This window comes from Stegostoma tigrinum, chromosome 25 (assembly GCF_030684315.1).
Source record: "Stegostoma tigrinum isolate sSteTig4 chromosome 25, sSteTig4.hap1, whole genome shotgun sequence".
Taxonomy (NCBI): Eukaryota; Metazoa; Chordata; class Chondrichthyes; order Orectolobiformes; family Stegostomatidae; genus Stegostoma; species Stegostoma tigrinum.
Genome location: NC_081378.1, coordinates 4,597,423 through 4,621,151, shown reverse-complemented (window position 1 = coordinate 4,621,151; position 23,729 = coordinate 4,597,423). Strand labels below are relative to the sequence as shown.

At 40.4% G+C, this 23,729-nt stretch overlaps 1 protein-coding gene across 3 annotated transcripts in view; it reads right to left on the bottom strand.

Moving 5' to 3' along the window:
* sephs1 (selenophosphate synthetase 1) overlaps window positions 1–23,729 on the bottom strand; it is a 61,509-nt gene that overhangs the window by 20,169 nt on the left and 17,611 nt on the right. For 2 of the 3 annotated variants that reach the window (XM_048554097.2, XM_048554098.2), the window contains 3 exons: window positions 15,092–15,195; window positions 6,202–6,309; window positions 3,673–3,827 (listed from right to left, as the gene is read on the bottom strand). In XM_048554097.2, coding sequence (XP_048410054.1) covers window positions 3,673–3,827; window positions 6,202–6,309; window positions 15,092–15,195 — 367 coding nt within the window. Of the gene's footprint in view, window positions 1–3,672; window positions 3,828–6,201; window positions 6,310–15,091; window positions 15,196–22,929; window positions 22,978–23,729 lie in introns of all 3 variants that reach the window. The other variant, XM_048554099.2, reaches the window with a different exon arrangement.

Below are 23,729 nucleotides of genomic sequence, written 5' to 3'. Positions count from 1 at the left end.
TGTACTGAATTTTGAAATAAAAAACGTACTGCAACTGATGGCGTGAAAAGGAACATTAATTACATAAATTTGCAGCAAATTCTGACTCGAGATTGATGCATTTTAAGGTTCAAAATGTCAACATTTTCTTCTGTGAAATTTTTGAATGTTCAACCTGTCAAAATGACAAATTCTAATGGATAGGATTAAAAATTTATGCTTCCCCCTCTACAAGATAAGATGTTTTGGAATATGCAAACTTGACAAATAAAAGTTTCTTCTATTGGTTTCAAGCTAAATTGGAGAACAATACCATATTTTGAGTGACCGAAAATGAATAAGTTTCAGGATTGGCTAAAAAAGCACAACACCCACTGTTAAAAAAAGACTGGGTAGTCAGTACTTAAAAATATTCATGGCAGAGTGGCATTACACAAAGTTGTGTTCATAAATGTCAAATGCTGTGCTTTCCATCTTGAAGATAATGACTGAAAGATGAGCTCAACAAAGATTTGTGCTTGAAAAGACAGTTCAGAAAAAAGAGAGTACATTGACTTCACCAGCTTCAAAATTTCCCCTGCCCCCACTGCATCCCAAAACCAGCCCAGTTCGTTCCCTTCCCCCCAATGCACCACACAACCAGCCCAGCTCTTTCCCTCCACCCAATGCATCCCAAAACCAGCCCAGCCTGTCTCTGCCTCCCTAACCTGTTCTTCCTCTCACCCATCTCTTCCTCCCACCCCAAGCCACACCTCCATCTCCTACCTACTAACCTCATCCCACCTCCTTGACCCGTCCGTCTTCCCTGGACTGACCTATCCACTCCCTACCTCCCCACCACCTATCTTCTTTTCTCTCTACCTTCGGTCCGCCTCCCCCTCTCTCCCCATTTATTCCAGAACCCTCACCCCAGCCCCCTCTCTGAAGAAAGGTCTAGGCCCAAAACGTCAGATTTTGTGCTCTTGAGATGCTGCTGGGCCTGCTGTGTTCATCCAGCCTCACATTTTATTATCTTGGATTCTCCAGCATCTGCAGTTCCCATTATCACTAGTACATTGACAGAACAAGGTTTATAAATTGTTTATTATGAATGAATTTGAACAAATTACGAGTTAGCCAGGAAGGATCGAGAGAGCTAAGAAGAACTAGGAGGGGACATGAGAAGTCTTTGGCAGGTATGATCAAGGAAAACGCTAAAACTTTCTATAGGAATGTCAGGAGTAAAAGAATGACTAGACGAAGACTGGGGTCAGTCAAGGACAGTAGTGGGAAGTTGTGTTTGGAGTCTGAAGAGATAGGAGAGGCGCCAAATGAATATTTTTCATCAGTATTCACACAGGAAAAAGACAAAAAGACAACGTCGTCAAGGAGAATACTGAGATAAAGGCTATTAGACGAGACAGGATTCAGGTTCATAAGGAGGTGGTGTTAGCAATTCTGGAAAGTGTGAAAATAGATGGGCCAGATGGAATTTATCCTAGGATTCTCTGGGAAGCTAGGGAGGAGATTGCAGAGCCTTTGGCTTTGACTTTATGACGTGACTGTCTACAGGAATAGTGCCACAAGACTGGAAGATAGCAAATGTTGTCCCCTCGTTCAAGGAGAGTAGAGACAACCCTGGTAATTATAGACCAGTGAGCCTTACTTCCATTATGGATAAACTGTTGGAGAGCATTATAAGAGATAGGATTTATAATCATCTAGAAAGGAATAATTTGATTAGGGAGAGTCAACACAGTTTTGTAAAGGGTAGGTCGTGCCTCACAAACCTCATTGAGTTCTTGAGAAGGTGACCAAACAGGTGGATGAGGGCAAAGCGGTTGATGTGGTGTATATGGATTTCAGTAAAAGGTTTGATAAGGTTGCCCACGGTAGGCTATTGCAGAAAATACTGAGGTATGGGATTAACGGTAATTTAGCCATTTGGATCAGAAATTGGCCGGCTGTAAGAAGACAGAGGGTGGTGGTTGCTGGGAAATGTTCATCCTGGACCTCAGTAACTAGTGTGTACCGCAAGGATCTGTTGTGGGGCCACTGCTGTTTGTCATTTTTATAAATGACCTGGAAGGATGGGCTAGTAAATTTGCAATGACACTAAAGTCGGTGGAATTGTGGATAGTGCAGAAGGATGTTGCAGTTACAGAGTGACATGGATAACCTGCAGAGCTGGGCTGAGAGGTGGCAAATGGAGTTAAATGTGGAAAAGTGTGAGGTGATTCACTTTGGAAGGAGTAACAGGAATACAGAGTATCGGGCTAACGGTAAGATTCTTGCTAGTGTGGATGAGCAGAGAGATCTCGGTGTCCATGTGCATAGATCCCTGAAAGTTGCCACTCAGGTTGATACGGGTATTAAGGCGGCGTACATGTGTTAGGTTTTATTGGTAGAGGGATTGAGTTTTGGAGACACAGGTCATATTGCAGCTGTGCAAAACTCTGGAGTGGCCGCACTTGGAGTATTGCGTACAGTTCTGGTTGCCGCATGATAGGAAAGTTGTGGAAGCACTGGAAAGGGTGCAAAGGAGATTTACCAGGATGTTGCCTGGTATGGAGGGAAGGTCTTTTGAGCAAAGGCTGAAGGACTTGAAGCTGTTTTTGTTAGAGAGAAGAAGGTTAAGAGGTGACTTAATAGAGATATACAAGTTGATCAGAGGATTAGATAGGGTGGACAGTGAGAGCCTTTTTCCTCGGATGGTGATGGCTAGCATGATGGATCATAACTTTAAATTGAGGGGTGATAGATATAGGACAGAAGTCAGAGGTAGGTTCTTTACTCAGAAAATAGTAAGGGCGTGGAATGCAATGCCTGCAACAGTAGCAGACTCGCCAACTTTAAGATCATTTAAATGGTCACTGGATAAACATATGGATGATAATGGAAGAGCGTAGGTTAGATGGACTTCAGATTGGTTTCACAGATCGTCGCAACATCGAGGGGCCAAAAGGCCTGTACTGCACTGTAATGTTCTATGCTCTATACAACCTAAAATTGCTACAAAAAAAAATTAGAGACATTTTTCAGCGCACGTAAAGCAACACAGTATTTATTGAGTGCAACCAAACTGTAGTCACTTGTATTTGAAGATATTTTATCTAAAACGTGTGGGAATGAGCTGGGGTTCTATTTTAACACCGCAGGTGCCTTTTAAATAAAAATATAACGACTGTAAATTACCGTGGGAAGAAAGAAATACCCACTATTTCGTCCATTTGTAATATCCAATTCCTACAATGCATTAGAGAAACCTGTCACCTACCTTTTCAGGTTAATTTTTAATTCTTTGGTGAGGACTTGAATATTGATTTTGAATAATATAAGATTTTGGCAATTTTGACACTAAGTGCCTTGTTATCCAGCATCTTGTGTCAACGGGATTGTAACCTTTAGGTGACTGGAAAAATTCACTATTTACTGGGTTTAATGACTTGCACAGAGTGTTAACAGAGTGGAAAGAAAGCAAGTGCATAATATTAAATTGTAGCTCCACAGCTATCAGTTCCAACCTATTTCAGTTTCTAATCAGTCCCTCAAACTTGGGATGAAATTTACTAGAAACTTTAAATGAAAAATCCCTGAACAACAAACACAAGCATTTGTCTCGAACAACGCAAAAAATACCCATAACCCTTGATCCATTAAATATCTCAACCAATTTTCCGTTGGAATAATTGTAGATACAAAGATTAAACTTACATGATGAACTCATTCGGTTGGCAGACTGTTGTGGCCACACCTCCTAAAATGATCCAAGGGTTTAATACCGTTTGTCCACCAGTTACTGATGTACCTGCCTCATCTGCTGCATCTTTAAAACCCTGTATTATTAGTGGCATTACTTTGTCCCGCTCCTGTATGCAAAACACAATTAGACTTCAAAATTATCTTTAAAAGCCAGTTTCAGCTGTTAAAACATTTTTAAATAACTTGTTATACAAGTCAGGATATAAATTTTATGTTGCATACCGAACAATTCCACTTTTGTTGTAAACTGCTTGGGTTGCAAGTAACATGCAAAAGGCCAGTATCAATTAACTATAATAGGTGATTGTTTTAAGAGGTCAAATCAAAACTGTTTTCTATTTCTTGTTTATTAAGTCATTACATTAGAGACTGATATGTGGCTGGGTTAAACGCAGGCGTCCTGCCAATATCCAATCATATAAAATAGCCCCAACCTCTCAAAAGTGGATCAAAAGCTTGGCTTGGCAGGATCCAATATGAAAGCACTGGTTCCTGATAACTTAGACCTATTTCTTATACATTACGTTATTCTACTTGAATGCCACAAAACCAAGGATTTGAGAAAGGCAGTTATTTGCAGCATTAAGTTGCTGACTGGTCAATCCAGAGTCAGAATACCTTGATCGGTAAATATCCAAGTTTAAGAAAACAACCCAAAAGGAACACTGACGTGAACATTTACGTTTAATTTACAAGGGCCAGGGATAGGCATACAAGTGGTTCAACACTCCAACTGATCAAATTGAATTGTTTTCACATTTCACTTGAGGTACCCACATGGTCTCTAAATGACTTTGGTGATCGTGACTGCAAAGTAGCAACATTGGACTGTATCTAACAATTAAAACCTGGCCTCAAATTGCCCAAATCCAATTCAGATAGCAGTCTTTTCTTTTGTGGTCAGAAGAGATTTGAACTAGGCTCAAGCCTGGCATAAAAAGGGTAACAAAGTAAGCAGGAGCATGACTTACGCTATTGGCATTCTATAATCTACATTCAAATTAGTATTGCTTTCATGCTGATTTACCACAATCCAGATAATACACTTAGATGCAGTCCATTCTCTTTGCAATTAACAACTGCATTCATCTGGAATACTAGCTAGACTGATACCAGCAGGGTACTACAGGGAAAGATAAACTATTAACAGATAAAACTAATAACTCCCCAAGGCTGCAAAGACAGAAATCAAATGGTAAAATCTTTATATGAGATGTAATTATCAATATAAACTTCAATGCTGGAACTGACTTGAGGCCTGCAATGCACTCTTTATACAGTGATAAAAAATTTCCTTCTAAGTACTGACAGTGTACAGTTTTATAGGGTCGGGTTCGTGTGGTTGTTTCTCTTTGTAAAGCATTAAACCTCGGTCTAGATATTCAGGTTATGGCCGAGAGTGAGGAATGACTGTTTCAACACCTCTGGCAAATTCACCCTGGAGCATGTATTTAGATAGATATGTACAAGAGTGGCCGCCACAGGTTCTCTCTCATTGAGAAGAACCCATCTCTGCTCATTACATGCTCATACAACCATAAATTAACCCTGGAAACCTGGAACACCAGACAATCACAAAGTTCTATATTCTTCTAGAAATGATTATGAACAAAAACTCCAATTATATACTTTGAAAGATTTATTTAAAAAGAAAAAAAATCACTAAATTGCTTTACCAACTTAGCCAGCAGTCTTTACTTCTCAGTTACATACAAAATACTCACCAGCACAGCACTAACATCAAAATACTCATGTATTGTGAATTGACAGTTGCAGTCTGGAGACAGTAATTCTGGTGTCATCTGCATTCTAATATAAATGGTTAGTTGTCCTGGAGCCTGAGAAGACCATTTTAACTGTACTCAGCAAAACACTGATTAAAAGAGGCAAGAATTATCAATCGCTCACAGTCAGCAATTGCTATCTTGGACTAGAGTCTTTCTTTAAAACTAAAAAGAAAGAAGCGGTGAATCATAAGTGTCTTTTCCATCGGATGGGGATTTCAAGATCATGGGGCATATTTCTGTGAGAGGAGGAAGATTTAAAGAAAGACACGAAGGGCAACTTCGTGCACAGAAAGGAAGTGATGAACGTGGGTACAAGTTACAAATATTTAAGATATTTGGATCAGTACAAGAATAAGAAATGTTTAGAGAGGTATGGACCAAGCACAGGTAAGTGGGACTAGTTTAATTTGGGATTATGGCTGGCATGGACTGGTTGGACTGAAGGGTCTGTTTCCGTGCTGTATGACTCAATAACTCCAAGTGTATGAATTTGAAATGCTGCTCATGTGTTTGCTTGACAGATGCCGTGTACTCCTAGTGTTTTTGTTCATAATTTACCACCTGTAGCTCTTTTTCTTTTCATTTCTACTATTACATTGGTTAATTGATAATTATCTTTAAAGAAAGTTAAACTTCGGAAAGTTCAATATACTACTAGCATTATTTAGATGCCCTTGCTAATACTGTAGCTTACCTTATCTGTCATTTTATTGCTGACTCCAAGCAGCATCAACATATTGTCACACTCTGTGACACCCATGGCATAAAGATCACTTAGAACATTGGCACAAGCAATACGACCCTGTTAAAATTGAAGGGAGGAGTGAAAACAAAGGTCAGTACACAGATGGTAAATAATATGAAATCAAAGCGATTCTTCAAAAGGAAAACTCCAATACAAAAACAGATACTTTATCTGGAGATTACAGATCACAAGTTATAAATTCTCACAAAGTCTGGAGACTGTGGATACTAAATAAAATTCATGTAAATATAAATTTACTAAATTGCTTTAAGTTAATGGTGTTCTATTACACAGAACGAGGACACAATATCACAGAGGAGACTATATTCACAGGTGGTGTTCAGGTAGCAATTCTCAAACCACAACTGCAGTGTAAAATGCCAGCAAGGTCACAAAACAGGGCATGAATAGTACTGCCTGTAGGCGCTAAGGTCATAATGGTTCATAACTTTTAAATTATGCAGTCATTCCTGGCTGCTGCAGATAATATCTTGCAGGCTACTGCACACTGTGTATAGTAGGAAAGTGATTGCGGCTCTTCACACAAAAGAATGGTTTGTTTTGGCTAAATGGCAGTCTCAACCTGCACTATAAATTTCCTCAGGGTCCAAAGTGCTACTGATCTACGACATTGTGTGTTCTCGCCATCTCTCACCTAGCATCTCTCTCAATAAAGACAACACTCCATAAATGTACATTTTGTTTGCAAGCCTAAGTATTACAGCAAACATGTTCATGCCCTGCTCCCTGGCATCAGCTTCTTTCATTTCTACTTTAACCAATCAGGTCAAAAGTTGGCTACTTGCTGATATGGTTCACAAGTTCTGCCAGGCATCAGAGTACTTATGGTGAATAATGCCTACAAGAAGAAAATTTGTACTCAAACAACATTATTGCTAACAAAACTTCAGAAGGTAGTCTGCATTACACCTCCAACTCTGTTTCCAGACTTCTGATAGTGTCCATCACATTGTAGCTTTACTGAATGATAAGCCCAATCTAACTTCCGGGCAGCAAGAAGTGAAGAGCAGGAGCAGTATTAACCACCACAGATTAATATTTTTGTCATTTGTTAAATAATTTCAGCATTCATTACAAGTTGTGCAATTTTAAAAATATATTTTGCATGTGTGCCAGTATTAATGTAATTGTACTGGATTCAGGAAAAATAAGTCACAAGATGATTTTCATGCACATTAATCCATTATAAGAGGGAAATGAAGTGACTATAAAATCTGTGTGACACTCAGCCATGCAAGGAGGAAATGAGCTCTTCTCATAAAAGGTGAGTCGCATAGTTTGCTAACAAGATACCCATAATGAAAGGCATGAGCTAATATAGGTCAACCGGTCTTTATTTTTAGGTAAAACAACTGGTCATTACAATTTATTGAAAGATTATGATTCTGAATCTATTCTGACGCAAAGGGCTGAATCTTACATTTTAGGCTGTGCCAATTTAGTCATGTTTCATGGAGGCCTTCTATCTGCGCGACAGAGCGAGTTTCCTCACACAATTGCCTGACGTCTGGCTCTCCAGCCTTCCATCCAGCCCTAGGCATGCCTAACATCCGGTACTAGCTTGATTTTACCATTTGCTGTAGCTGAAAAGCATTTTCCCTCACTGCCAACACTTCATCTTCCTAACCCTGAATAACTTCTGCACTGACTATCCACTCTTGCAAAAGGTTCACCAGTTTCCCCCACCAGCATTAACAGCTGTGCCACTTTCACCTCACTCAATCCTTTCCTCGCTCTCATTCCAGGAGAAAACAATGCATGATAAAGCAGAAGAGGCAAGGTGTGTATGTGGTGGGCTGTCCGACATTTGGCCCTTCATCTCCTATGAAGAAAGGAACCTGACTGCCCAAATGGTCAACTGACAATGCACAAGCACCTGGACTGATATTGGAGTCTGCCCTTGAAATATTGTGCTGGGACCCCTGACTGAAGGGTATCTCCCTCAACTTGGAGGACTGCTGCAAGCTATGATCAGGTCAATGCCCTGAAGTGTGCTCGGAAATGGTACAATTCGATGTCCAAATTGATGGCTTGGAGGAGAATGCTGGAGTTGCCAGGGCAGCATGGTGGATCGGTGGTTAGCGCTACAGCCCACAGTGCCAGGGACCCGGGTTCAATTCCAACCTTGGGTGAATATCTGTGGAGTTTGCATGTTCTCCCCACGTCTGCATTGGTTTCCTCCCACAATGCAAAGATGTGCAGGTTCGGTGGACTGGCTATGCTAAATTGCCCTGTAGTGACCAGGGATTAGGTTGAATAGCTACAGCAAATGTGGGTTATGGGGGATGGGGTGGCGAGGCTGCGTCTGGGTGGAATGCTCTTCAGAATATCAATGCGGATTCGATGAACCAAATGGCCTTTTTCCATGCTGTAGAGATTCTTACCCACTCTGACTTTAATATTGGGAATTTTCAGCATCCAATTCCTTTATGGATGGTGGAAGGATAGGAAGCCTCATGTTAATGAAGCAAGATGTATCATTAACAAGGCTGATAAGCTGTACTTCCCCTGTAAAGGTATCTCACTGTTGCCTAGAGGGAACCTTATCTCGATGTCCAGAACTTTGATGGAAAATGCAGCTAGTTGCTCTCAAAAATGAGAAAGATCTAAATGGGCTTCTCACACAATTCTCCCAGATTTCTCACCATTGACTACATCATCCAATTCCCTGTCAGACTCCATTCAAAGATTCTGCCTGATCATTTTCTAAATTATTCTAAAGCAAGAGAACTATGGAAAGCCTTACCACAGCACACCTGGATTTTGCAGACATATTTAATAAAGTGCTACATGAAAAACTACTGATTAAGTTTCGAGCTTGTGGGACCTAGGATAAACATTAGCAATGCCTACAGAAACAACAGGTCAATAGGTATTGCTTAAAAGAAAGATATCAGAGTCAGGGGAGGTGGCCGTGGATCTGTGCATCAAAATTACAATGCTGCATTCAAATTTGGAGACCAAACCTGCATGCAATTTGCAAAAGCTACTAAACGAGAGGGGGCACAGAATTTAAGGAGCTCCGAAATAACAAACTGAAAAATGAAAAGTGAGACAAATACACCATGAACTTTGCTGAAATAGCTGATTGAAAAGAAACCTTGGAGCTTCAGAATACATATTATAGGATGCTTATGTAGGGTTTAGGAAACAAGGATTGGAAAAGGTTCGAGAGGAACATAAGTTAGCCAGGAAAGAGCAGAAGAAAGGGCTTAGGAGAGCGAGAGGGGTGTATGAGAAAACCTCAGCAGATAGGATCAAGAAAAACTCCAAGGCTTTTTGCATGTATGGTGAGAAATAAGAGAATGACTAGAGTAAGGGTTGGGTCAATTAGGGATTGTGAAGGGAATTTAAGCCTAAAGAGATAGGGGAGAGCCTCAATGAATAAATTTTCTTCGGTATTCACAATGAGAGGGACCTAGTTGTAGGGGGAGGACAATGTCGGACAGGCTGGTAGGCTAGAGGAGGTCTATGTTAGTCAGGAAGATGTACGAGGAATTCTGAGGAACTTGAAGACAGATAAATCTGCCAGGTCTGATGGGATTTATCCAAGAATTCTATAGGAAGTGAGGGAAGAGATCGCAGGGCCTTTGGCGACGATCTTTTCGTCTTCACTGTCCATGGGTATAGTGCTGGAAGATTGGAGAGTGGCAAACGTCATTCCCTTGTTCAAAAAAGGGAACAGGGATAACTCTGGAAATTACAGGCCAGTTAGTCTTACTTCAGTGATGGGCAATTTATTGGAAATGGCTCGGACAGATAGGATTTGGATATTATTTGGATATGCACAGTTTGATTTATGATAGACAGCATGGATTTGTGAAGTGTAGATCATGCCTAACAAATCTTATTGAATTCTTGGAAGAGGTGACCAAACGCTTGGATGAAGTTAGAGCAGCAGATGTGGCATACATAGATTTAAGTAAGGTGTTTGATAAAGTTCCCCACAGTAGGCTCATGCAGAAAGTAAGGAGGCATGGAATAGAGGGAAATTGGATTCAGAATTGACTGACCCTTAGAAAACAAAGGGTGACAGTGGACTGAAAATATTCAACATGGTGGTGTACCACAAGGATCTGTTCTGGGTCCTCTTCTATTTGTGATTTTTGTAAATGACTTGGATATAGGAGTGGAAGGGTGGATTAGTAAGTTCACGGATGATACGAAGGTGGGTTGTGCTGTGGACAGTGCGGAGGGCTGTTCTGTTACAAAAGGGACACTGATAGGATGCAGAGCTGGAGTAAGAAGTGGCAGATGGACTTTAACCCCGAAAAGTGTGAAGTGATTCATTTTGGAAGGACAAACTTGAAAGTAGAATAACGGAAAGATTCTTGGCAGTGTGGACGAGCAGAGGGATCTTGGGATTCTTGTCCACAGTTCCCTGAAAGTTGCCACCCAGGTGGACAAAGTTGTTAAGAAGGCGTATATAGTGTGTTAGCTTTCATTAATAGAGGGATTGAGTTCAAGAGCCGTGAAGTTATGCTCCAGCTATACAAAAGCCTGGTTCAGCCACATATGGAATATTGTGTCCAGTTCTGGTTGCGTCATTACAGGAAAGATGTGGAAGTGTTGGAAAAGGTGCAGAGGTGATTTACCAGCGTGCTCCCTGGAATGGAAGGAAGGTCTTGCAAGGAAAGGCTGAGAGCGCTAGGGTTTTTCTCTTTAGAATGATGAAGGGTGACAGGTGACTTGATAGAGGTGTATAAAATGATCAGATGTATAGATAGAGTGGACAGCCAGAAATTTTTTCTTTGGGTGGAGGCAGCATAATTTTAAAGCGAGTGGAGGTAGATATAGGGGAAATGTCAGAGGTTGGTTCTTTACTCAGAGAATGGTAAGGGCATGGAATGCATTGCCAGAGAGGGTAGTGGAGTCGGCCTCATTAGGGGATTTAAGCGGCTATTAGATAGGCATATGGATGATAGTATAAGGCAGGGGTAGAGGTTAGATAGATCTTAGGTTCAGGGTAAAAGTTCGGCACAACATTGTAGGCCGAAAGGCCTGTACTGTGCTGTACTGTTCTATGTTCCATATTCAACCAACACAGCGATCCAAAAGCCAGTAGAATGCTGAACTATATAACCAACGCAAAAAAGCCCAGGTAAAATCAGATAGCAAGAACTGCAGATTCTAGAGTCTGAAGCTGAAGGAGGGGCCGGGGAAGGTGGGTGGGATGGTGATAGGTGAGTGCAAGTAGGGAGTCGTGGGCATTGGTCAGTGGGAGGGGTAGGTCTGACAGGTGGGAGAGAAGATGGACAGGTTGTGTAAAATTAGTAATCCTATCAGCCTCCACCCGCTTCCTCTAGCAGTTCATTCCATTCATTCACCACACTCTGCTTGGAAACAAATCTTTCTCCTCTAACCTTAGACCTATGCATCCTGGTTTTAGACTCCACCACCTCAGGCAAAATGAACATCTTCACAAGTTTGAGTTAAGAGTTAGTCATTTCAACAGTTAGTGGTGTAATTTTTTAATATTTTCTTTACCATGATTCAAAGCACTATAACCAACTTCACAAAATTAAATTAAGTTTCTATACACACAGTTCTGAGGAAGGAACACAGGAGGTCAGGCAGCATCACAAGAGTAGGAAAGTTGACGTTTCAAATCAGCACCCTTCTTCAGAAATGGGGAGGGGAATGGGAGCTGGGAAATAAACAGAGAGGAGGGGTGCAGCCGGGGAAGGTGTGTGTGGGACGGTGATAGGTGAGTGCAAGTAGGGAGTCATGGGTCGAACAGGTGGGAGAGAAGATGGACAGGTTGTGTCAGGTCAAGGAGGCGAGGTGGAATACAAGGTGTTGCTCATCCAGTTTGCGTGTGGTGTCAATGCCACACTGTGTTGCCCCAGGTAAAATCAAATTGTGTTCCCAGTTTTGTCTTTGGCAAAAAGACACTGTACTGGAAAACAGTGGAAAAAAGGGCTTTAGACAATAATTTCAGTCAGAAGTGTCAGTTCTGAGCAAGAGTAAAAATTGTTTGATCACATATTACAGTCAAACCTGAGTGAAGCCTTTTGGAAACTTCCTCTCAGTTAATAATGTATTGAGTCAATCAATAATTTATTTGAATGTAAGTACAGCCCAGTAAAATAATAAAAGATGAACAAAATCAGATGGTTTCACTTGACCCCAGTGTTTTAATTTTTTTTTTAAAAAATAACTCAGTTTTCAGCCACTGACAACACATTCGGAGTCATAATAATCTAATTTTGCGCTTAGTGAAATTTTATACCAGAAAGTCCAATTATTATCAAACTTACTTCATCAGAACCTTAAAATTAATTTTAAGAAAACTGTAGGTGGCTAACAATATTGTCACATTCCTTAATTAGCATATTTGTTAACTTATATTAAATTAGCCAACATATCTTTAACATAGGAATTCAAACAAATTTTTGATTTTTACAAGGTAAATTAGACTAAGGGGAGTGCAAAGTTTTTTGGTCAAACTTAGACCCGTATTTATCAAAAATGTTGGTTTTAATGAATAAATCCATATTACAGATACTCAGTTCAACATCATTCAGGAAAAAGCAGTTTGTGTGATGATGGTACCCATCCATCATCTTAAATATTCACTTCTTTCACCAAGAAGAACTATTACATGTCTGAAGTGCATAGCACCTATAAAATGCACTTCAACTGTCATAGTGGTTCCTTCTACAGCACCCATCAAAACTGTGACTTCCACCACTACAAGGGCAAACAGCAGCATCTCCAGGTCACACACCATCTGGATTTAAATAATTGCCAGTTGTTGTTGGGTCAAAATGCTTGAACTGCTGAGCTAAAGGCATTTTTGGAGGTATATTCACTATAAGACCTGATACAATTCAAAGTGGTGGCTTCCCACCGCACTTTCTCAAAAGGCGATTAGGGATGGCTAATTGTTGTTGGTTATGAAGTGGTGGCCACATCCTCTGACTAAAATAAAATCCAATGGATCTCCTGTGGCATTGTTATCAGCTTGGATTTTTGAGGACAGTAGAGATTTTTACTTCCTAAAATAAAATTCTTACAATTAACTTCACATAACAAAACACTAAAAAAAATTATGATGCTCTAGTTATACCCTCACTGCTTCCGTTCTGACAAAGTAGAAAGTCAAGAAACATTGCCCATATCAAAAATGGAAGCAACAGTAATACATAATTGATCTAATATACTTGTGAAAGCATAGGTAGGTATTTGTCCCAGAATACAAGATACAGTCAACTTCAAGAGGCCAACTAATGTACAGCAAATGTTCTAATTGATTGTAAGCCTTAATCACCAAATGAAGGCCAAAACTCAAAGAGGACCAAAACAGCACGTCACAGATAAAATGACTTGTTACATGAAGCACAGAGTACTTGACAGTTGCAGTTAAACTTGATACATTTGATTACAAGGAACACCGGTTATAAATATTGCTTTTAAAATATAAAACGTAGTCACAGAACCATCAACATAGCAATAATCAGAGATTAAAGTAGAAGAACATAGTATGTAGGATAACACGGTGTGAAGCTGGATGAACACAGCAGGCCAAGCAGCATCAGAGGAGCAGGAAAGTTTGACGTCTCAGGTCGGCACCCTTCTTCAGAAATGGGGAAGGGGAATCTGAAATAAATAAGACGTCGGGGGAGGCAAATAGAAGATGGATAAAGGGGAAGATAGGGTGAGAGGAGACAGACAGGTCAAAGAGGCGAGGTTAGAGCCAGAGAAGGTGAATGTAGGTGGTGAGTTAGCAAGGGAATAGGTCAGTCCAGGGAGGATGTCCAGGTCAAGGGGATGGGATGAGGTTAGTGGGTAGGAGGAATGGTTAGGGAAGCAGGGACTATCTGGGCTGTTTTTGGGATGTGGTCGGGGGAGGGGAGATTTTGAAGCTTGCGAAGTCCACATTGATACCCTTGGGCTGCAGGGTTCCCAAGCGAAATGTGAGATGCTGTTCCTGCATTTTTCGGGTGGCATCATTGTGGCAATGCAGGAGGCCCAGGAGGGACATGTCATCCGAGGGGTGGTTGAAATGGTTCGCGACTGGGAGTTGTTGTTGCGAACTGAGCAAAGGCTCAGTCCCAAAGCCTCCGTTTGGTTTCCCCGATGTAGGAGAGGCCACAACGGGAACAGTGGATACAGGTGAACATCTGTTTGATGTGAAAAGTCTGCTTAGGGCCTGGGATAGTAGGGAGGTATAGGGGCAGGTGTAGCACTTGCTTTGGTCACACGGAAAAGTGCTAGGGGTGGTGGGCTAGAGGGGAGTGTGGAGCGGACAAGGGAGTCACGGAGAGAGTGGTCCCTCCGGAAAGCTAATAAAGGATGGAGAGGGAAAAATGTCTTTGGTAGTGGGGTCAGATTGCAGATGGCGGAAATGTCGGAGGATGGCGCATTGGATTTGGAGGTTGGTCGGCTGGTACATGAGGACGAGGGGGATTCTGCTTTGGTTATTATTGCGGATAGGGGGTGTGAGGGATGAGTTGCGGGAAATGCGGGAGACACGGTTGAGGGCATTTTTGATCACTGTCGAGGGGACGTTGCGGTTCTTGAAAAAAAAAGAGGACATCTGGGATGTTTGGGAGTGGAGTGCCTCATCTTGGGAGCAGATGCAGCGGAGGCGAAAGAATTGGGAATAGGGGATGGCCTTTTTACAGGAAGGTGGGTGAGAGGAGGAATATTCTATACAAAATTTGTAGATAGGTTTTAAACTTCAATACTTTTTGATGTGCCAAATTTTTTATCATTGGCATACAACAGTGAATCAGTAGACTTGGACAGTAAATGCGTGTATTTTGTCTTATCAGTGTGACTCATTATGTACAATATATTAAAAATTTCTCACCATCATGTAAGGATCATCAACAATGGGATAAAAATAATCTGTTGTTTGAACTAGAGAAAGTCCACCATGTCTTAAGGGAATAACACATGTATCCATTCCAATACCTGCAAAATTAACAAAGATTATTAGAATTAACAAAAACATCTCAAACCACGAGAACACTAATTGCTTTATGAAGTAAAACATAAGCACTGGTAGGTGGAAATTAAGCTATATCACAACTGCTTGAAGTTACAAATAAAAACATTGCACCAATGGATTAGTTATGTTATTCATGCAGACAAATGAGAGGCAATTTGCATTCAAAATGTTGCGCACAGGGAAATAACTGGTTGATTTATGTTGCTGGTCCTGGTAATATAAAGAACACTGAACTAACACAAAAAATAATGTATTTGTTTTATTTAATACTAATAACACTGTGAAATTAAACGCAAGTTAAAATCACAAATCCTTAGGATGGGATGTAGTAGGGAATTTATTTAAAACGGATAGTTCAGATCTTTTTTCCATCAAGATTCATGTGCAACTGGTATATATAAAGGACAGCACTAGATGTGGTAACTCGATAGCATTTAAAAAATAAACTTCAACACATCCTTTTATTCATAAAACAATTTCAATATTCAACAGAAGAAATGTCACAAAGTACCAGGCGGCTGCAAAATGCCAATGATTTAATATCAAAAAGAGTAAGCATGTTCCTTGGTAAATTATTGGTCGTCATTATCACTGGTGCAAAGTAAACCACAAAAATTGGAATATTCAGGACAAAAAGAGAATAACCTATAAATCAAATAAAAATTTGATAAAAATGGATAGGAATAGGACCCGGACATTCTTTCACTCTTCAGCCAAGAAACTAGTCAGTCAATCAGGAGTGGGCAAACTGTAATATATGTGAATGAAAAATAATGCAAGCCTATAAACCATTTAAAATAATACTTTGATGTTTCTAATTTGATACCTGTACATTACCGGTCACATTATTAACTTCCAAACACAATCCCTTAGTAAGATAATTTTTAGACAAAATAAGTTTTTATTCAAATGAAAGCTAAAATGAATCCTTTTCATTTAAGCAAGATTTCGAAGGTAGTCTATTACTATCTTGTTTACTGGATATGCTATAATTAAAGAAACAGGGTAGTAGCAGAGTGCAGGACATAGACTGGTCAAAAGAACCATCACATCAGATAAAATGTTGTACATATTAAGGTAAATTATACTCTTCTACTTGCACTGGAAGCAAATCAGAAGGTGCACTAACTAGGTTGATTGCTAGTGTAAAAGGGTTATCTTATGAAGCAAAGTTAACTAGATTGGGCCTACATTCAGAGCTGAGGAGAATGAAATATACAACCTATTGCCACATGCAAGACAAAAAGGTGCACTACACAGTGAATGGAGAAAAGTGCTTCCTCTCATGAGGGAATGCAGGGCTACAGAACTTAGTTTAAAAATAAAAGGGATCTCTGATGTAATACAGAAACAAGGAGAAATTTCTCCTCTCAGTCTCAGAAGTTGATTAGCTTTGGAATTCGCTTCTGTGGCGAAGGGAATGGAGGCTTGCAAATTGAATATGTTCAAAGCTGAGTTACATAGATTCTGAGAGTCACGAGTTTGGGGAGGGCAGGGAAGCAATGGAATTAAAGCACGATCCTATCAAATTGCAGAAATTGCAAACTGAAGAAATCTGTAGGAGGGTCCCGACTTGAAACGTCAGCTTTCCTGCTCCTCTGATGCTGCCTGGCCTGCTGTGTTCCTCCTGCTCCACTCAGTGTTATATCAAACCAATTTTTTTTGTGACAGTTACTTTAGAACAGACACCCTATTAAAAGGATAGTTAGGGCAAACATAACCTCAAATTATATGACTTCAATAACTATCTATTCATACACGCATTCCAAGTATTTATACAGGATATGATAGACACCTGGACCTAGAATTTCCTAGAGAATTATAGTAACATTAAATGTTATAGTTATGTTCGTATATTAATCACGGTACATCTAAGTTGGAAGCACTTCTTACAGTGCAGAAGTCTCAGGAAATTATACATCACATCATAATTTTTTATGCACCACTCTGCCATCAGAACTGTTAATAATAGGTCAATGGTAATTGTTAACTTGCTTGACTAATGCTACTACAATTACAATTGTCACTTAGAGCTCACAATGTCCATGCAAAAAGCGCAGTTTTCTTTAAAACTGGGAATCTTTCTTTCAAAAGAAACTTTTTCTGGTGACAAATGTTAAATGCACAATGTGTGACTGCATTTGCACACACTATTATTGTAAATACTAGAAAATAAATCGCAAGGTCTGGGAAATCAAAGTCTGACTGTTCCCATTCTAAAGAATAAACTTGAAAGCGAACAAGAACATGAACATATGAAAAAGCATCCCCCTTGGGGCTGCTCTGCCAGTCAGTAAGATCATGATTGATCTGCATGCATTTCAAATTCCAAATTCCCACCTAGCTCTGACAACCCATTGTTACCTAATTAGAATCTACCTACCTTTGTCTTAAAAGCAAAGACCCTGCCTCCCTTACCTTCTGAGGCAGAATTACAAAGCTGTAAAGCTCAGAAATACATTCTAAATGATCCCCAATTTTTAAGCAGTGCCCTCTTGGGTCTGGACTAACCCACAAGAGCTACGATCCTGACCATTTCCATCTTATCAAGGCCATTCAGAATTTTATACTCAATTAAGTCCACTCTCGTTCTTCAAAATGCCAGTCGAAACAATAACACCCTGTTCAACCTATCCTCGTAAAGCAACGCTCTCACTCCAGATATCAATCTTTCAAACCTCTGAACTATCTCCAACATATTTACATCCTTACTTGTATGAAGAATCTAAAACCAAACATGGTATTAGAGACTGAGTCTCACCAATGCTCTGTACACCTGAAGCATTACATCCTTGCTTTATGTTCAAGTCTTCTTCTAAGGAAGGATAGCATTCCATTAGTCTTCATGATTCCATTAGTCTACAGGCTCAATGGGTTAAATTGCCTAGTCCTGATCCCTGCTTCTATGCTAGATTCTGTGCTATTCCTGCATTATTTTTGTGACTTGCACATTGGACCACCAAAACCCCCTTTACACCTCAGAATTCAACAGTCATTTTCCATTTAAGTAATAATCTGTATTTTATTCTTCCTGCCAAAATGAACAACTTCACAAGTTTATGAGTTAAGAGTTAGTCATTTCAACAGTTAGTGGTGTAAGTTTTTTTACATTTTCTTAACCATGGTTCAAAGCACTATAACCATTTTCACAAAATTAAGTAAGTTTCCATGCACACAGTTCTGAGGAAGGGTCACCAGACCTGAAACATTAACTCTGCTGTTTCCTTCACGGGAGCTGCCAGACCTACTGAGCTTTTCCAAAGCAACTTTGCTTTTGTTCCTGATTTACAGCATCCACAATTCTTTCGGTTTTAAAAAAGTTTCCAGTTCACTGACATTCATTAATCTTCTGGTCTCCAGGCAGTTCACCATTACTTCCAGGTACACTAACTGTCTCTGTGGAAACTGTCCAGTTAGTTTGAACTTCTAAGGGGCAATTTCCCAATTCCACAGGACCCCCTTAAAAAGTCATAAGATATCAATTCTAGGGTACAGGTCAGAGAAATTGAACAGTTCCAAATTACCCATCACAACAGTTACTCAGAAAACATTTGACAGAAAAATCCAAGAATAACTCCTTGGGTAGGTGAAGCCTCATCCCCCATTCCTGCACATTTCTGTATGCAATTAATTAATTTACGATATTAGAATCTGCAGCTGCACATTAAGATTTATTTGCAAACCTTAAGCTCCATTCTATTTCACTTTTGAATTGGAACAGCCTGGCAATTTTTTTTTAAACTTGATGTACTAAATGAGGAATCCCTTAATGAGTTCTCTATAATTCTCCACTGCAAGCCCACTTACACTGGTCAATATGTGTGTTGGAGTTCTTACACTATAGCTAACTTATAATGAACCCATTCAGATGTCATCAGCATCTCTGCAGATGGGACCTGACCTAGGCCTTTTGATTCAGAGGTAGAGTCAATATCACAACATTCCTCAGACTATGTACTATAAGCTTGGCCTTATTAGGACTCATCAACAGGGCCTGAGTCACAGAGATATACAGCACGGAAAGAGACCCTTTCATCCAAATCATCCATGCCCACCAGATATCCCATATAAATCTAGTTCCAATTGCCAGCATTTGCCTGTATCCCTCTAAACCCTTCCTATTCATAAACCCATCCAGAAGCATTTTAAAAGTAGTAATCCCATCAGCCTTCACCCACTTCCTCTGGCAATTCATTCAATTCATGCACCACTCTCTGCTTGAAAACTAATCTTTCTCCTCTAACCTTAGATGTATGCCTCCTGGTTTTGGACTCCACCACCTCTATAAGGTCAGCCCTCAGCCTCCTACGCTCCAGGCAAAATAGCACAGGTCTATTCAGCTTCTCCCTATAGCTCAAACACTCCAACCCTGGCAACATCCTCATAAAGCTTTTCTGAGCCCTTTCTAGTTTCACAACATCCTGCCTATAGCAGGGAGACCAGAAATGCACACAAGAATCCAAAAGTAGCCAAACCAATGTCCTACACAGCTGCAACATGACCTCCCAACTTGTTTACTCAATGCAATGACCAATAAAGGCAAGCATACCAAATGCCTTCTTCACCATCCTGTCAGCCTGCAACTCCACTTTCAAGGAAATATGAACCAGTGCTCCAAGATCTTTTTGTTCAGCAACACTCCCCAGGGTTAACTGGGTAAGTCCTGCCCTGATTTGCCTTTCCAAAATGTAGTAGCTCAAATTATCTAAATTAAACTCCATCTGCCATACCTTGGACCAGTGGCCCATCTGATCAAGATCCCATTGTATTCTGAGGTAATGCCCTTAGTTGTTCACTACACCTCCAATGTTGCTGTCATCTGCAAACTTATAACCATACCTCCTACATCTACATCCAAATCATTTATATAAATTACAAACAGCAGTGGACCCAGCACCAATCCTTGTGGCACAGCGCTGGTCACAGGCCTCCAGTCTGAAAAGTAACCTTCCACCACCATCCTCTGTCTTCTAACTTCAAGCCAGTTCTGTACCCAAACCTAGTTCTCCTCTATTCTGTGTGATCTAACACTGCTAATCAATCTATCATGTGGAACCTTGTCAAATGCTTTACTGAAGTCCATACAGATGACATCCACTGTTCTGCCCTCATCAACTGTCTTTGTTACTTCTTCGAAAAATTCAATCATGTTAGTCAAACCCAATTTCCTACACAGAGAGCCATGTTGGCTATCCCTAATTGGTCCTTGCCTTTCCAAATACATGTAAACCCTGTCCTTCAGGATTCCCTCCAACAACTTGCCTACCACTTATGGTCAAGCTCACCTGTCTGTAGTTCCCTGGTTTTTCCTTACCACCTTTCTTAAATAGTGGCACGACATTAGCCAACCTTCAGTTTTCCAGCACCTCACTTGTGGCCATCGATGAGTCATTAATATCAAATATATTCTGAAGACAATGCATTCCTTTCAAATCAGAGTATTCAGAAAGCACACTCAAACAGGTCCATAGGCACTGTATTTGCTCCTAAAAAGTAGACACAGTCTACCTTAAATTAAGATAATAAAATGTGAGGCTGGATGAACACAGCAGGCCAAGCAGCATCTCAGGAGCACAGAAGCTGATGTTTCGGGCCTAGACCCTTCATCAGAGAGGGGGATGGGGTGAGGGTTCTGGAATAAATAGGGAGAGAGGGGGAGGCGGACCGAAGGTGGAGAGAAAAGAAGATAGGTGGACAGGAGAGTATAGGTGGGGAGGTAGGGAGAGGATAGGTCAGTCCAGGGAAGACGGACAGGTCAAGGAGGTGGGATGAGGTTAGTAGGTAGGAAATGGAGGTGCGGCTTGGGGTGGGAGGAAGGGATGGGTGAGAGGAAGAACAGGTTAGGGAGGCAGAGACAGGTTGGACTGGTTTTGGGATGCAGTGGGTGGAGGGGAAGAGCTAGGCTGGTTGTGTGGTGCAGTGGGGGGGAAGAGGACGAACTGGGCTGGTTTTGGGATGTGGTAGGGGAAGGGGAGATTTTGAAGCTGGTGAAGTCCACATTGATACCATTGGGCTGCAGGGTTCCCAAGCGGAATACGAGTTGCTGTTCCTGCAACCTTCGGGTGGCATCATTGTGGCACTGCAGGAGGCCCATGATGGACATGTCATCTAAAGAATGGGAGGGGGAGTGGAAATTAAGGCAAGTTGTCTCAAAACTGACCAACAAATGAAGCTAGCTGTTTCACTCGACTACTATGCAATGAGAGATATTCTCCAGATGCTGCAATCTAGCCAAAAACTCATTCTGTCTACCACTGAAACAAATAACATGGTATACAGCCAGAGCATCTTGGTTGTTTGCAAGATGCAGAATTACTGTTTCCAACCAACCAGTCAGTGTTCTCAAAACCCAGAAAACACGACCCATTATCAAATAGGTTTCCACAATTAAGCCATGCTTAACGATTCTGAATATACCTAAAATTACACGAATCACCAATTTAAAATTTAAACCAAAAGAACTGCAGATGCTGTAAATCAGGAACAAAAACAGAAGCTGCTGGGAAAGCCCAGCAGGTCTAGCAGCATCTGTAAACGGGAAAAAAAAGTCAAGAGTTAACGTTTCAGGTCCAATGACCCTTTCTCAGAACCGAATTCTGAGGAAGGGTCACTGGACCCAAAACGTTAACTCTGATTTTTTTTTTCCACAGATGCTACCAGGCCTGCTGAGCTTTCCTTGCAACTTCAATTTAAAATTTAAGCTGGGCTCACAACATGGCTTATTTGCCCTTGCAAGAAGTTACATAAAATTTATAAGCAGATCTCAGTTCTCTGCTGGCAGAAGGATTTGGTCCAGGGCATTACATCTTTTCAATTGGGTAACTTGGTTTCTGGGTGTACAGCCTACGGCACACTTCACCCACAGTGGACGCGACTTCTTTGAATTCAAACAGAAAGGTTTGGGGTGACTGTTCATGGGGACATTCTCTATGACAGCACCTTGACCAGAGTCCACTTTGTTAAACAACCAGCACTCAGTTTCTCAAGTCATGTAAATTGTTGCCGTCTTTGAAACGTGGTATTCTTTACAACAGTACTGATGACAGCAAGATGAAAAGGTTGGTCTGCATATCTGCATTACCAAGCAACTATAAAGAAGCGTTCTTGAGAGGATGTGGCTTTACTATGCATGTAGTTGTGAATTACTGAGTTTCAAAGTGCTTGGCTTTGACACCATAGAAGGTAGAAACATATACCTATCCCACAGCACTCATTTTTTGCACACAGTTAACTTTCTGATTCCCACTAATACAAAATACTAGTTACACTTAATTCAAGGAAATAATTCTCTAAATTTGGTTCAAAATAAAAATTATTTTGACGCTCATCGGTGTTAAATAATCTGTTCAAGAATCCAAAACTTGACTGAGCTACATGCTGATGTAACTCATCTCTGGGTGAACAACAAACACTACAAATGGCCATATCTGGCAGAAAAAAATACCTAGCAGAATTTTTTGAAATATAATTTGGCTCCATTAGTAAAACAGGAATACTGCTCACAAAGCAGTATTGCACTTTTCACACATTGTTGCCCCACAATTGGGTAGTTTTAAAAGGTACATTATATGCTTTTTTAGCAAGTTAAGAAATTATTTAAGTTAGTTAGTTCATAAATAACACGTGTAGGCATGAAAAGCACAAAGCTACAGCTTATTCAACATTCAAAAGAAACCCAGAGGATAACAGGCACTCACCATTGGATAATGTTAATAAGAATTCCAAACTATGTCATTTTGTCAATACTTTGCATGGAATCAGTCAATTTCCAAAAGGAATCCATTATAATAAATGGAAAACATGAGTTAGTAAAGTTTCCTTTAATGACTGAAATACAGAGATTAAAATAAAACACATCACAAATCTAAAGACTTGGAATGAAGAATCAACTAGACAGGATCAAAGTGAAGCAAAAAGTGGCTTGAGCATTAATACTAGAACTTCAGCAATTAAAATCAGTACAATAAAGTGAAAGGTACGTCAGTCCCACAGGTGAGCTTTCTAAAGGACAGATTCCAAGAACTCACCAACTGAGCAAAATGGGTGATCAATAATGCTTAAGAAAACAAAAGTTCTAAGAGGATAGACCACAATTAATAAATCATTACCATTTAACAGAATTGGTTTCCTTTTCCGAAGATATTCAGTAGAAAAAAAAATTGTAATCCAGATACAATGATAATTTTAAGGCAAAGTAGCAACATCCAGCACCTAAAATCCATTCATTTTAAAAAAAAATTAATTGACATTGCTAATGAAAACTGTGTAATTTCTTCGGTCCTCTGATTTACATGTAATCTCAGAGGTCAGGAACAATGTGCATTATTTTATAGCCCTTCCCACAGGGAAAGGTCAAAACATGCCTGACAGCAACATAAGCAGAGTTTGAAACAGAACCATACAAGGAGCAAGTGATATCAAGTCAGATTGCAAGAGCTTCTTTCAATAAGTAAACAGAAAGAGAGAAGCCCAAGAGAACATGGGCCCCTTAGAGAAT